The sequence below is a fragment of the Ictidomys tridecemlineatus genome, chromosome 3 (genome assembly GCF_052094955.1).
Source record: "Ictidomys tridecemlineatus isolate mIctTri1 chromosome 3, mIctTri1.hap1, whole genome shotgun sequence".
Taxonomy (NCBI): domain Eukaryota; kingdom Metazoa; phylum Chordata; class Mammalia; order Rodentia; family Sciuridae; genus Ictidomys; species Ictidomys tridecemlineatus.
In genome coordinates this window covers 195899392-195915145 of record NC_135479.1, presented here as the reverse complement: position 1 = coordinate 195915145, position 15754 = coordinate 195899392, and the positions used below count along the sequence as shown (strand labels likewise).

General features: G+C 29.6%; 1 protein-coding gene across 1 annotated transcript in view; it reads right to left on the bottom strand.

Annotated features, from left to right (window-relative positions):
- Positions 1 to 15754, bottom strand: part of Ncam2 (neural cell adhesion molecule 2) — a 477943-nt gene that overhangs the window by 17056 nt on the left and 445133 nt on the right. Inside the window, exon 16 of the mRNA XM_078044487.1 lies at positions 2061 to 2265. Coding sequence (XP_077900613.1) covers positions 2061 to 2265 — 205 coding nt within the window. The remainder of the gene's footprint in view (positions 1 to 2060; positions 2266 to 15754) is intronic.

Sequence of the window (15754 nt, the reverse complement as noted above, 5' to 3'; positions counted from 1 at the left end):
GACATCAATAAATACATGCATAAGAAAAAATAATAGTAATTAGTCCACAATGAAAAGGAATTAAATCTTGATATTTAGAAAATGAATAAATCTTAAAACATGATGAATGAAGGATACCATATTTTTAAAAAATAGTACACATTGAAGTAAGTTCATTTACATGAAGCTCATTAGCAGGTAAAAATTTTATGTGGTAAAAACCATCAGAATAGTAGTACACTGAAATTTAGGGAAGATGGGTTGGGTTTACGAGATAGTAACACAAAAGAACGTTTGACAAATGACGATTGAGGTTATGAGGTTATGCATAGCTGTAATGTATTAATAAAACATTTAAAAATTTATGAATTTTGAAGAGTTTTGCAATACACAGATGTAAGCATCTGTCAGGACTCATCAAATAGAGTATTTGTGTATATCAATGTATGTAGCTTTATTTAAAGAAAACATTAGAAATATTGAACTTCATGTAATGATATGGAAACCTTATGCTATGCAATAGCTATCTATACTGACTTTTTGAAATTTAAAAATATAATGCAGTGTGATGTGTATAATGTGTTATAAAGGAAATAAAATAAAATTTTAATTGTAAAAACCAACTGGTTGGAAAATACGTGTTTTTTGTTGTAAAATTCCTCTCTCTAAAAAACAAATGCCGAATGTCTTCTTTGATATAAGGAGGGCAACTCAAAACAGAGTAGGGAGGAAGAGCATGAGAAGAAGATTATCATTAAACAGGGACGAGAGGTGGGAGGGAAAGGGAGAGAGAAAGGAAATTGCATGGAAATGGAAGGAGATCCTCAATGTTATACAAAATTACACATAAGAGGAGGTGAGGGGAAAGGGGAAAAAAAGAGAGAGAGAAATGAATTACAGTAGATGGGGTAGAGAGAGAAGATGGAAGGGGAGGGAAGGGGAAGGGGGATAGTAGGGGATAAGAAAAGCAGCAAAATACAACAGTCACTAGTATGTCAGTATGTATAAAAGTGGATGTGTAACCAATGTGATTCTGCAATCTGTATACATGGCAAAAATGGGAGTTCATACTCCATTTGAATCAAATGTATGAAATATGATATGTCAAGAGCTTTGTAATGTTTTGAACAACTAATAAAAAAATAAACAAATAAAATAAAAAATTCCTCTCTCTATGGTTGAAAAATTCCATACTGAAATGTTAAAAATGTATTCAATAGAAAGATTTTAAGATTAAAATGGCTAATAATTTAGATTCCCTGCACCCTGTAGAGTGCTCATTTTTGGTTCTCAGGTTTGATACACACACATGTATCAGGCACACATGTGTATTCAGACATGTAGATACACACACACACACACACACACACACATGTTTTTATGTGCTTTCTGAACTTTCTACATCAAACATTTTGAGATTAGATACAAATTTTAAAAGACATGATATACACATAATAAGTATTAAATCACAGCAAAAAGTATTTTCTACAATATTCAGCTAAATTTTCTTAGAATTTTATTCCATTTAAATAAAGGAAGCTTCACATAGATCTCAAAATTCTAACATATAGTCATGTTTTAATTAAAATTTAGAAGCATAAATTCAGTCTTTAATAGTATGTATTGCATAGAACATGGTCTATACAAAATAAAATCTTGTAATCTTTATGTAGTCACTTGATACACTTATAGGAGGTGCCACAATGTTGTTATTAATAATTCCTATTACTTTTGATGCCTTTATTTTATTCAACATGAACTGAAAATGGGAGAAATCATAAACAAATAATTTGTATGACTATCTTTATATCCATCCATTTATCATCATTAAATCATGACAATGATTCTTTCAATTGAGGATCCCATTTTGAGATTATTTTTTGAATAGAGGGTTCTCAAAGCCATTTGGCTCTTCAGGGTGTTATACTGAAGGCAATATAGACTTAATTCATAGACCAGGCAGTGAAGTGCTCAGTCTTTACAGTTAATTTCCCCTTGGAAATCCAAGTCCCCAGCTAAAGCACTCAGGTTTAACTGTGGTATTTGGTTAAAGTGACATGGTACAGATGCCTTATACTCACAGATATGCAGCTTTCCCTTCTTCCAGTTCTTTACTTTTGCCACTGGAGCCACTTTTCTTCCCACATATTCTCCTGGTGATGCACATCAGTAACCCACATTGTCGAATAAAGAAGCAGCTGACATCTGTTACCACAAGTATTAGCAAAAGTGCAGCAACTCCCAGGCCAATGACTGCTCCAAGTCCAAGACCATTAAAAAGTGTGTCTTAAAAATAAAGAAAACAATTTCATTAAATATTCTAATTAAAAAGCCTAAACAACCATTTTAAAAATTAATCTTAACCAGGTACATATTCAAATAAAAAGGAAAAAATTCATAGTAACTGGCAGACTTCAACTTCATGATTGTTAGGACCTATTATCTGGCTTTCAAACCATATTTTAAGCATGACAAGTTAATGACTAAAATTTTTTCAAACTTTCTTTTCTTAAAAAAATTCTAAGTAACTCTTTTCAATATACTTCTAGATTCCCTGTGGGGAAGATTATGAATATTATCATATTCCAAACTGAAATTTATCAGAAAGTCAGTGGCATTATAGATCATTATGATGTTAAAAGGAAAATATAGTCAAAGATCCTGTAAGAGAGATGTTACATAAATGTTCTTTATGGAAATATTTTAGTTTTAAGACTTAAACTTACAAAGTGGCTCTAAGCACTTTGACAGATAATGTATTTTAAAATACTGATGAATATTTTTAAAATTATCATTTTAGAATAAATGGTTTGCTTGTATTTTTCAGTAAGTATTTTAACAAACAGATTCTATTAGAGGCTATTTTTACCAAGTCATGGTACTGAAGACCTTGAAAGGTCATATCATGAAAACTCATAGAGAAGGAGTGTCAATTTTCCAAAACATATGGCTGCAGGAAATTCCCAATGATATGCATAAAATATTCACAAACAAGAGGACTGAGAATAGAAAGGAATATGCTGATTGACAAAATGGAAATTATAAGGAGGAAACTAGTAGTAAAATAAATCATTACATGTCTGTACTTGAACACAAGGGTGATGATAGTGTGTTATCTAAAAAAAGATGATGACGTAAGATAATTTTATAGACACTCAAAATTATTAACATATATGTTATAATTTTATTTATACATTATAAAATTGTGATTATTCCTTTGAGTAATGAAATATATTCATTATCAACTATGATAATGGCATGCTCTTTTTATCACTGATATGGAACAGAAATGACAGATACAGGTAGATACATAAATTTGGGTTTTAAGAAAATGACTCATAAATATATATAACAACATTTTTCTGTCTTATTTTTAAATTTAGATTGCTTATTTTAATAATGACTAGAGAAACAGTGACTCGAAATCAGAAGAAATGTTTCTATCCTTAGTCTACCATTTGCAGATCTACTTTGAATACATTTTTCTTGCAGTAAGAGTTTCATATCCACATTTATTTTACTTTTCCCAGGAAATAAATATAACTCATTAATACTTTAAACACTCTTGGAGTTAAAAAATAATATTGCTGTTTTTGAATTGCTGGCCTGGCTTATTATTCACTTCCAAATAGAAATGATTGTCTTCTGAATCTATTGTTTAATAATGAATATAATTCAGCTAAGAAATATGGTTGATTACATGTAAAGCTAAAATATTTTCAAAATATTTTAGATTTGGCTGGTTAGTTTTCAAGTGGTAAATATTTTATTTGTGACCTTTTAAGAATTAAATATATTGATCTGCTTCATTTCTATCTTTAGAAAACTGACTTTGTAAAGCATCTTATAGTAAAGGAATATTGATGCTAAAAAATCTTTTATTCTTTTCTAGAGAAACATAAAATTTTTTAAATTGGAAATAAAATTTTGAAGGTTATTTGAATTTTATATTTATGTAAAAGTATATATATCTGTGCCATTGCAGAGGATAGGGGTAAGCATCCAATAAGTCTAAGCATCAAATAAGTCTCTCTCCTCTCTCTCTCTCTCTCTCTATATATATATATATATATATATATATATATATATATATATAATCTTTAAAAAATATGTCTTTCATTCTTAAAATTCATATGAAAAAATAGGAGATTCAGAATAGCTAAAGCAATTCTGAACAAGAAAAGAGAAAAAGGAGGCATCACAAATCCTCTCTCAAATTATATTACAGAACTGTAGTAACAAAAACAGCATGATATTAGCATCAAAATAGACATGAAGATCAATAAAAAAGAATGGAAGACACAGAGACAAACTCAAATTTTCACAGCCATCCGATACTTGACAAAGGTGCCAAGAATATATTGAAAACAGACAGCATTTTTAATAAATGGTGAAGGAAAAACTTGATATCCACATGTACTAATGAATTTTGGTCATTATTTTCTACCTCTCCTCAAAGTCTAATCAAAAGGGATCAAAGATGTAGAAATAAAATGAGAAACTTTGAAACTGCTGGCAGAACACATAGGGTCAACTCTCCATCACATAGGTATATTCACTGACTTCCTTAACAAGACCCCCTAAGCTCAAGAAATAAAATAAAGAATCAATAAGTAGAATGGCATCAAAATATAAAGTTTGTGCACTGCAAAGGAAACAATTAAAAGAGTGAACACAGAACTTTGGAATGGGAGAAAATCTTTGTCATCTACTCCTCTGACAGGGGATTTATATTCAAATATATAAAGAATGTAAAAAAAAACCTCAATGTGAAAAAAATAGTACAATTTAATAAATGGGCAAAATAACAAACAGAATCTTCTCAAAAAAAGAAACAGCAATGACCAAGAAATATATGAAAAAATGCTCAGCATCTCTAGCAATTAGGAAAAAGAAAACCAAAACTGCATTAAGATTTCATCTCACTCCATTCAGAATGGCAATTTTCAAGAGCAATAAAAATAATAAATGCTGGCTAGAATGTGGTGAAAAAGCTACACTCTTTCATTGTTGAGTGGACTGAAAGTTAGTGCAACAACTCTAGAAAGCAGTGTAGATAGTCCTCAGAAAACTAGGAATGGAACTACCATATGAATAATGTATCCCACTCTTAGATATTTATCCAAAAGATCTAAAATCAGCATACTGTGGCAATGTAGCCACTTCAATGTACAATTAACAATAGCCAAATTGTGGAATCAACCAGATACCTGTGAATAGATGAATGAATTAAGAGAACATGGTATATATATACACAATGGAATTTTACTCAGCCATAAAGAATGAAAGTATAGTATTTGCTGGTAAATGGATAGAACTGAAGCATATAATGCTAAATGAAATAATGCCTTTGTGGGTAAATGGAGAAAAATCATCCTAAGTACAATAAGCCAGAGTCAGAAAATCAAGGGTTGAGTGTTTTTTCTTATATGTGAAAGCTAGAACAAAAGAAAATCAATGGAGTATAAATAAGATAATGAGAGGGAGGGAAGAAGAAAGGAGAAGGAGAAGAAATATGGAATGAATTTAACAAAATTATGTTCCTATATAAAGGTACCAAAGAAAATTTTACATTTATATAAGTGTAGAAAAAAAAAGAAGTTTAGTAAAGTAGATGAGGGAGAATAGGGGGAGGGAGGAGAGAGGAAATGTGTAGGGGGAATTTAATTGAAATGACTTTCACAAAATGAACCCAAAATACTGTTTAATTATAATGCTCTAATAAAGAAAAAATATAAAAAGTAGCTTTTATATTTAAAAAATAGCTTAAAAATATACTCAAATGTTTATATTTGTTCTATCCTATAAGGTAGACTATAATATTTATAAAAGCTAAATTTTTATTTTTTTCTCCACAAATTTACTGTTATGAAAATTTTATTTAAAATATTGATTTTTCAAAAGTATAGCCACCTATAAAATGATAGTAGTATAATGTGAAGACTAGCAGTGACTTTTTTTTAGAGACAAATTTTCTTCATTTGTAATTTAGTTGTGCCTTAATTGTGGCTTAAATGTTCAATAAATTGGAATTGAGTATAAGTAAACATTAAGTACTTTAAAATTACTTTAAATTAATTTTTTTCTTTTTCAGGTTTTTCAGAATATTTACAAAAGTTTTTTATACCATAATTTGTATGACACACTATTACCTAAAAAATAACAGTATTATCAGGTCTTCTTTACAGATGGGAATACTGCGGTCCAGAAATGTCAGTGCCCTAAATCATATAATAACCCATAAAATTGGAAATGTTGAAATGAAAGACTATTTAACTCTAGGTCTTATATTTTTATGTATCTGTTGTAGTCAATATTTTATATTGGACACTCACCATGAAATAGTAAAATATAGGAATATATTTTGGTAGATATGGTGAAATTTGTAATATTATTATACAATTTGTATCCATTCACCTTTTTTATTAATCAAGTAATAATTAACAACCATTTAATGAGATACCAGAATATCAATTATATAACTTGTATTTCTGCCTCCAGCTTTTTGATATCATTTAAAACCATTCTCATGAAACATGGACTTTACACTGGAATTGAATAAAAATAAATAATTTAGGAATCAAACAGCTTAACATCTATCTTTGCCTCATATTTTAGTATTGAAATAAAAAATGAGGAAGGGAAATGAAGAGAAGGGAGAAAGGGTAGGATTAGGAAGACAATGGAATGAATCTGACCTAACTTTCCTATGTACATATATGAATACTCTCCAGTGAGTCTCAACATCATCTACATCCACAAGACTGGGTTCCTAATTAGAATAAGATTTCCCCCATGTTTGTATAAATATGCCAAAATAGAATCCACTGTCATTTATAACTAAAAAGAACAAACAAAAATATATAAAGAGAGCAAACATGAGGATCAGTCTGAGTTTATTTAACTTCTTGCTCACTGCATCATTCAAACTTCATTTCATTTGGCAATTAACTACCTCAATTGATCTAGTTTCTCAGATCTTTATGTCATTGTACTCTAGTTTCTATTTTTAAAAAGTATTAAATTCAGAAAAGTAAGTTAAATCAAATTTGTTAAATATATACATTTTCTTTTTTCTGTTATAAAATTCTCTACTGAAATGCTGAATGCATTTTAATGAAATTAATTGTATTTGACCATACCTGTATGACCATTTAGTAATAAAGTCATTAAACTCAGCCTTAACTTGGTGCCATGGTACTTGCCTATAATCCAAACCACTCAGGAGGCTGAGGCAGGAGGATTGAAATATTTTCATTTATGAATATCTAGGAATTTTATTTTCATTGTTGAATTTCATAGTGATACCTAATGTACTTTCCAATCCTTTGGAAGTGTGTAAAGGGATATCTAATGTTTCTTACAGGGATGATTATATCCTACTAAAAATATACTTAATTACTGAATAGTTTTAATTAGTTAAAAATTATATATGTTTGGACTTCAGTAATTTTCTTAATTAAACAAATGGAGGATGATAAATGTGTATCAATCCACATAAAACCACATACATTTTTGTAATACATTTTAAGTGGTTAGGAAAAATTTTTCCAAAATTATCTACTTTTATTGGTGCATTTCAATTATACAGAATGATGGGTTTCATTATGACCTAATACACATATATAAAAACAAAGTTTGATCAATTTCACTCTCCAACACCCATTTCTATGTATTTGAAACATGATATTTAGACCTTATTTTCAGATTGTAATCACAAATAGAAAAAAAAGAAAAAAAATTGATTCACTGGGGTTATAAAATTCATTTGAGTTTTTTATGAAATCACTGACATTAGTAATCTGTGAATGATATGACACCTTTTCATTTATCTAAACTCTACAATTCCCTTCTGTAACATGGGGAGGTTCTTCCAACATTTATGCTATCCAATGTGCACCTCTAAATGGATGGGTACATTGAAATTTGATTTGTATTTAATTACCCTGTATGAAAAAAAATTTTTGAACATCTGACGCTTTCAATGTCAACACTCACTATATCAATTAGAAAGAAGAAAATCATAGCAAATTGTGTGAGCAAGGATGATGTAAAATATGATACTCCTTTTATTCAAAATTAAATTAACTACAAACTCTACAGCAACTATGATTGAATTTTAAAGTTTTGGCCTTCTCTAGGCTACTTTAAAAAATACTTCCTATATACATTTAGAGATAGATTAAGTGTACCTTCCCAACTACATTTTAATTTTTAGTGTAAACGGGTAATATAAAGTATTTGTATGCATAAAAATGCAGTGCACTTTAAAATTAACTTAGAAAGATGATATATATACATGACTAGATTTCTAATATCTTTGTTTTTTTTCACAGTAGATTGTGTTTTTACTTATCAGCAACCCATGCACTATCTGTGAAAATATCTAAATAAAATCATTATTTTATCCTTGGTTTTACTATTGATAAAATATCAATTCCAATACTCATGCATTCTAAAAAAAAAGCTCCTTTAAACTCATGTATGAAAGCTTTCTGAGAATTAGTAAGCTTTACATAAATGTCATTATTTATTTGCCATATCTATTATTACAGACATTTTTATTTGTAGTACCTTCTTGTTATTGTTTATAGTAGTTTTTAAATAGATATCTCTATTTTTACCTAAACAGTTATAAAATGTAAATCCATATTTTACAACTTCTAATTAAACTTAATTACTTTTCTTTTTTTTCTCTTTTCTTTTTTAATTTATTTTTTCACTGCTGGGTGCTGCACATTTTAAGTGCATGCTCTACTCTAAACTATACCGCCAGTCCAGAAAAATTTTGAAATACAGTTGTTTTTGATAAACTCTCTTTTTAAGGTCTACATCTTAGGATCATTTCCATTTTTTTTTTTTACTTTTACATATATATTATGGAGTAGACCAAGGGGAATGAAATAAAGGAAGGGACAGGTGGGACAGGGAAAGGCACTGAAATAAATCTGTCCTAACTTTCCTACATACATATATGAGTAAACCAGAGTGAATCTCATCATCATTCACATCCATAAGACATTGATTTAAAACAAACAAAAACCCACCACCACCACCAACAACAACAACAACAAAAATCACATAATTAAATATCAGAAAGATGATCTGAAAAGAAGGTGGGGATGGGGAAAGGAAAAGGAGAGGGGGAATGGAAGTACTGTGGACTGAATTAGAACAAATTATATTCCATTATTCTATAATTATGTCAAAACGAATCCTATCACTATGTTTAACTAAAAAAAAACCAAAAAGATATTTCTTAAAAAGAGTATTAAGTATTAGAACCACCTTACAAATTGTTCATAAAAGTGTATTTTTTAACTCAAATAAAGAGAATAATTTAATTTTTTAAATATCATTATTTTATAAATTTATTTATTTTATTTACAGTGTAAATTTTCTTTTTGGTAATTCTCTTACACTTAAATGCCATTTAAAAGACATTCTTGATCTTTGTACAACCAAACTAAAAATAAATGACTGCCATATGATTATTAGACATACTTATTGTTGCTCAAATGTGATGTTGACTTTTGTTCAGTAAAGGGATAGATGTATTTTTTTGTATACTCTTTAATTATAATACATTTTGTCTTCCTAGTGCACATTATTATTTTGTTATTGTCACAGTTACATTTATTTTACTGTTTTTTTCAGACATATGCTTCTTCAAAAAGTAGAAAATAAGATACAAGCTATCAAAAGGTAATACAAAATGGATGAAATTTGCCTCCCTAAAATAAAGATTATGTTTCTTTTATGTCCTCATCTTTTAATCTGCCATATCTTGGAACATCATATCATTCATTAGATTCTTAAAAGAGTATTTATGTCTTCCAGTTTCCTCATGAAATAGACTTAGCAATTTTTTTAAGTTCACTGAAGTTTATGCTATTCAGATATAAAAGGACAGAGAATTCACTGAAAACTGTGTGGGCAGAACATGTCTTGTGCAATTTTCAATGAATATTTTAAAGGTAAAAATATGCAATGGTAATAAAATCTGTAATAGTTGTTAAAAGAATGTTGTTATCCTAAAAAAAGCTACAGAAATCTTAATAAATTATATTCTGAGAAAAAAGTTTTTAAGTATAATTTTTTAAAATATTAAAAATAAACTTACATCATAATAATGAGTAAAGTTCATATTGGTATGAAATTAAAACAGCATAGTCTGAGAATTTTTAGTTTTTAATATTTTTGCAAAATAATTTGTTCTATTTTCAAATGATCATATATATAGTTCATAGAGTTATATTAATGGGTCTAGAAATAAATTGTAAAGTTCATGTGAAACATTAATACATTTAAATTGAAATCTATTTCTTATAAATTTTTAGTTTTCTTAATTCTTTTATAATAGTATTAGCAGTGTCCACATATTATTTGAGAGATTTGAAAACTTCAGATTTTAAATATTATAGGTAAAATTTACTAATAATATTTTTTTTTAAAGAGAGAGAGAGAGAGAATTTTTAATATTTATTTTTTAGTTTTCGGCAGACACAACATGTTTGTTTTTATATGGTGCTGAGGATCAAACCCGAGCCACACACATGCCAGGCGTGCATGCTACCCCTTGAGCCACATCCCCAGGCCATGAACTTTCATAATGAATTTATTAAACACATTTTTCTAAAAGAATACATTTTAAAATTAATGTACCATTATATAATAAGGATTGATTGTTGCAGAACATTCTCAAAATATTTACTGAGCAATGACTATGTATGAGAACAATTGGTAATTGCTAATATTATATAAAACTAAATAATGCAAAATCTTTGTCCTAACGGTGCTCCGTAACAAAAGAGAAGGTAGGACTATGAATAAACTAATAAAGGAACAATCTGGTGAATCCCTTTCAGGGGTAAGCGGTTTCACACCCTATGAAGATCATGTAATAGAGAGATTAACTGCCTAGAATACCTAGGGATGTTTCATTAAGCAGGTGAAATCTGAACTGGTCTGAAGTTCGTCAGAGAAGGGAATAAAGGCTCTTCTAAGAGAAGCAAGTGGTGTGTGCAAAGATAAAGGGAGTGAGGAGGAATTTTTTGGAGTACAGTGAGGAGATCACTGCAGGGGGAAGTGCTGCCTACACATGGGGTGAGTAGAGTGGTAGGGGAGGACTTAAAAGATACAACATCTTATTATTTTATATTTTAAGTATGACAGGGTCAGGAATTTCTTTTGTGGGAAAGAGTAGCATGATCTAACTTGTGTTCGAGGAGGGAGTATTCCAGAACTGTACAAGGTGGTCAAGATGCATGTGAAGCAGGAAGAGAAGCTGATCATGGCCCTTCAGGCCAAGTGGAGCCTGCATCAGGAACTGGAGTTCCTGCCTGTAGACAAGGAGAAGCTGCGAGCTGCGGGAAGCTAACCATAATGTTTTAACAGAACTTGATTATATTTGGTAAAGTCTAATGTGGTTATCCATGTATATTTTAAATCCTCAGGCTGCTTTCAGTACATTTTTATAAAGTATTCTTGTCTTTTATATGGACTTATTTATGTGCACTCAGATGAATAGGCTCATAAATTGTAAGCTCTTGATACAGACAACCCATGGCTTATTACCAAAATTTATTTTCTCACACCCCTGCTTTTAAGGGGCATAAAGACTATATTTTCATCACTTATTCTTCTCCATCGTGTCTCTATTCTCCAGTATTCCTGAGGGCTCATCATAATACTCTGTTACATGTATCACTACTTATTTTACATATAAATAGCAGCCCAAACCTTTATTTCAAATCACTTTGCACTACTTAGAGATAGTATTTTGTAGGAAGAAGGATTAAAAAGGGAGCAATGATCAACCAAACTATTTTTATCCCCTTTAATATCTGTTTCAGGGCAAGAAAATCTGTCTTACAGAGGACATTTGATTTAGTAATGTATACTGTTTCAATAGCATTTACATATTGTTTAAATAGCATTTATATTTAAAATTATATACTTTTCCCCATAACACTTTATCTTCCTATATATGGTTGTATACTAAAGGAGAATTATAAACTAAATACACTTTCAAAGTATCTTTTGCATTCTGATGTTACAAAATGTCATATTTTCTCACCCAGTGATAAATTAGTTAAAAAGTTTGCACTCATCATTTAATTCATCACAATGGTTATTTGAAAGCTCAAATAAGAACTACACGGATGACTTTCTTCTATGGGAGATCATAATGTATTGGAAGTTGTAAGACACACAATTTAGAATGTAGTGTGATTCATTGCTTTCCTATTGGCAAAAACAAACAAAACAAAACAAAAATCAGAACAAAAACTTGGGATAAGTATAAAGTTCATGGCTGGTGGTAACAAAGCAAGATAGAGAATACAATTGAGAAAGTTTTGAAGAGTGAGGAGAAACCTTCCATTTTATGGCAGAATTCAATTTCTATCACAAAACAGCATGAATTTTAAAAAAAGTATAAAAATATATGATATACTTGTGATTAGCAGGTATGTACAGATATTAAGGATGGGATATGGGAGATGAATGGTGGAAGCTGGGCTTCATTAAGTGACGGATGTGGAGATTAAGGAGAATGAGTTTGAAATGTAATATGTAATCAAATAAATAAAATAAAAGTCACAAAGTAGCAGTGCCAACAACAACAACAAAATTTAGAAATTGTGATCAAAAAATGGTAGGAGGTCATTAAATGTGCTCAGCTCAGGAAACAGAATCAGCTGCAATTTTAAGAACAGTTAGTAGAGGTCTGTGCTACAGCAGTGGCTGTAGAACGCAGCTACTCTTAATTTCTCTCTTATCCATGCCCATTTCTTTTCCATAGTCTATACAGGCATGCCAATTCTCTAACTATGTTTGGTTTGAAAGGTGAGGAAGCAGTTAGATCCAGCCTCTTGTATGTGATCAGAGATTGAAAAAACAATAATAATTAATTGTCATTAAAATGCACTGAATACCAGAGTCTAATATTATAAAATTATATTACATGTATGTGTGATTATGTTTTGCATACTTTTACTTGGAATGACATTTTAAGTGGTCCACCATGTTAACACTGCTATTTAAATATCTTTCCAATATGCCTTAAGGTTTTAGTGTTTCTTTTAAATAACTCTGTATAAAAAGCAAACAACCTAAAATATAAATAAATACCCTCTCTAGAAATTTCTATGCAAATCTTCAAATTATTGATATCATCTGATGTGAGAAAATAAGAACCAAAATTAAAGAAAATAAACTGTGCTAATTTTGGGGGGGAAGCATGGCTGAAGACAAAAGAGTAGAAAACAGATTTCTTGTGGTAAACATTTCAAATTACTGAAAACTTTAGAAATTATATTTTAGAGGTTATTTTAACAAATCTGGAGCAATAATAAACCACGAGAAATTTTGGAATATGTGAAGTCCTTGAACAATAAGATACTTATTACCTTATCTACATTGAATATCACATAATTAAACATGTGACAAAACTTCTCCTTTAAAAAAAAAGAAATAAAAAGCATACAAAATATTTTCTATATCTTTCTCTCTCTCTTTTTTTGAGTGGGTGGGAGTACTCGGGATCCAATCCAGGGGTGCTTTACCACTGAGCCACATCCCCATTCCTTTTTAATTTTGAGACAGGGTCTTGATGAGTTGTTGAGGTTTTTATCAAATCTGTGATAAACCCATCTCAGCCTCCAGAGTTTCTGGGAGAGTAGAAGTGCTGCACCACACCTGGCAATAAAGTTGGGCTGTTTTGTTTTTGTTTAGGTACTGGAGATTGAACCTAGGACTTTATGCATGTTATGCAAGCACTCTACCACTGAGCTAGATCTCTTAATTATATAGTCAAATTCCTACTTTTGAAGTTTATTCCTACACTGGGCACTGTTTTCTCCGAGTAGTCTTCATATCTGATGATATGTATTGGAATGCATGTTGGATGTGTCTTATTTCCCATAAGAAAAATGTAGTATTTATTGGCTAGTAGGAAGAGGAGGGAGCTTTGTAAATCTGAATGACTGGATCTGAAGAATACTGGCCAAATTGGTTAAAGAACTGAATAATTTAAATGTTCTTTTCTTAACCATTACCTGATCTAGTTCATTTTTCAGTTACTATAAGTTTTTGCATTTTTTAATCATATAAGACTATAAATGCAAAATAGAGAAAAATACATGGATGGTTTATACTCTTATTCTCTTAGGAATTTCTGATTACAAAATTTTTAGTTTTAGATATTAACTGTAGTGTGTCTTAGGGACTTCAAATTTCTAGAGTTATGCCAAGGGGAAAAAAATGCCTGCATAATTAAAACTACATGTTTTAAACATGTTAGTTCATTTATAATGTCTCTTATTATATGGTTTATATTAATTAGTACATTTTATACTATCAATTATAAAATAGAAGTATAGATTTTCAATTTACTTCAAAATTATGGCAAGTAACCAAGATATCCCTTAGTAGGTAAATAAATGGAGGTACATGAAATACTATTCATGAAGAAAAAATCTTATTAAACCATAAAAATACATGGATCCTAAATATATATTACCTTAAATAGATATTACTAAATGAAAAACTAAAAGCTTATTGAAAAGGGTGCATACCTTCTGATTTCAACTTATGAAATTCTACAAATAGCAAATGTCACAACCAGTAAAATGATGCGTGCTTACCAAGAGTTAGAAGGGGAGTTAGGGTGAGTAGACAGCACTAAAGAGAGTAGCCTAATGGTTGGTACATGTCATTATATATTTGTCCAAACTCAGAAATGTAAAATAGCAAGAATGAATCTTGGTGGAAATTGTGGATTCTGGGTGATAGGTTCCATTGCCAAAAATGTATTAATGTGGTGTTTGATACAGAAAACCGTAAAGCATGAGTAATGTCAAGAGATCTGTGGAAATCACCTTCCTTTCAATTGTTTCTGTGACACTAAACAGTTCTAAAAATTAAAGTCTATTTAAAAGTACAAAAAATATTATGATGCTTGAGTGACTTTAAGGGAATGACTTTCATGCATGTGTTGATTGAGAATTCTGTAAAAACTAGGTTCATTCTTTCATGTCCTCTAGTAACTAAAACACAGTTATGTATTAATAATAAACATGTATGTCTTAAATGCTTTTAGCCTTGCTATTTTATATGATGGAACTCATCAGAAATCTATATCATACTTTTCTTTAGGGAAATATTTTCTATTCCCTCAAATAAACTTCGTGACAGAGCTGGTCAATCACAGATCAGTATATTAAAATCCTAAACAACATTTTAACTGTTTTCTATCAAAAAGAACAGTGAAGCAGAAAAGTTTTCTTGTCATTATTTAAGAAACTCAGATAATTTTACATTTAACATTCCACACAGTATACATATCTAATTCAGCCTCCGAAAAAATAAGAGAAATAATAACCCCTTTAAGATTTAGTTCATGGATTACTGAAAGCAAATGTCAATTTGAAAAAATAATTTTTATTTCTACTTTAACAATATGGAAATGAAAATATTCTTCTATTTTAAATATATTATAAACATCTTCTTTTTGCAATTTTAAATAAGAAATGAATAAAGAAATTTTATAAAAAATTATGAGTGTTTACACTATATATTTTGAATTCTTAAAATAGAAATAATAGATACTGAAGTAGAAACACCTGATTTTTTAGATGATACTAAGTAAAAAATATCATTTTATAAAACTAGTATAAAATTACCTATTTCTACCAATAATATAAGTTCACTCTTTTAAAATGTTACCATAAAATGGATAAAAATAAGAAAAAATGATTAAAATTTATTGGAT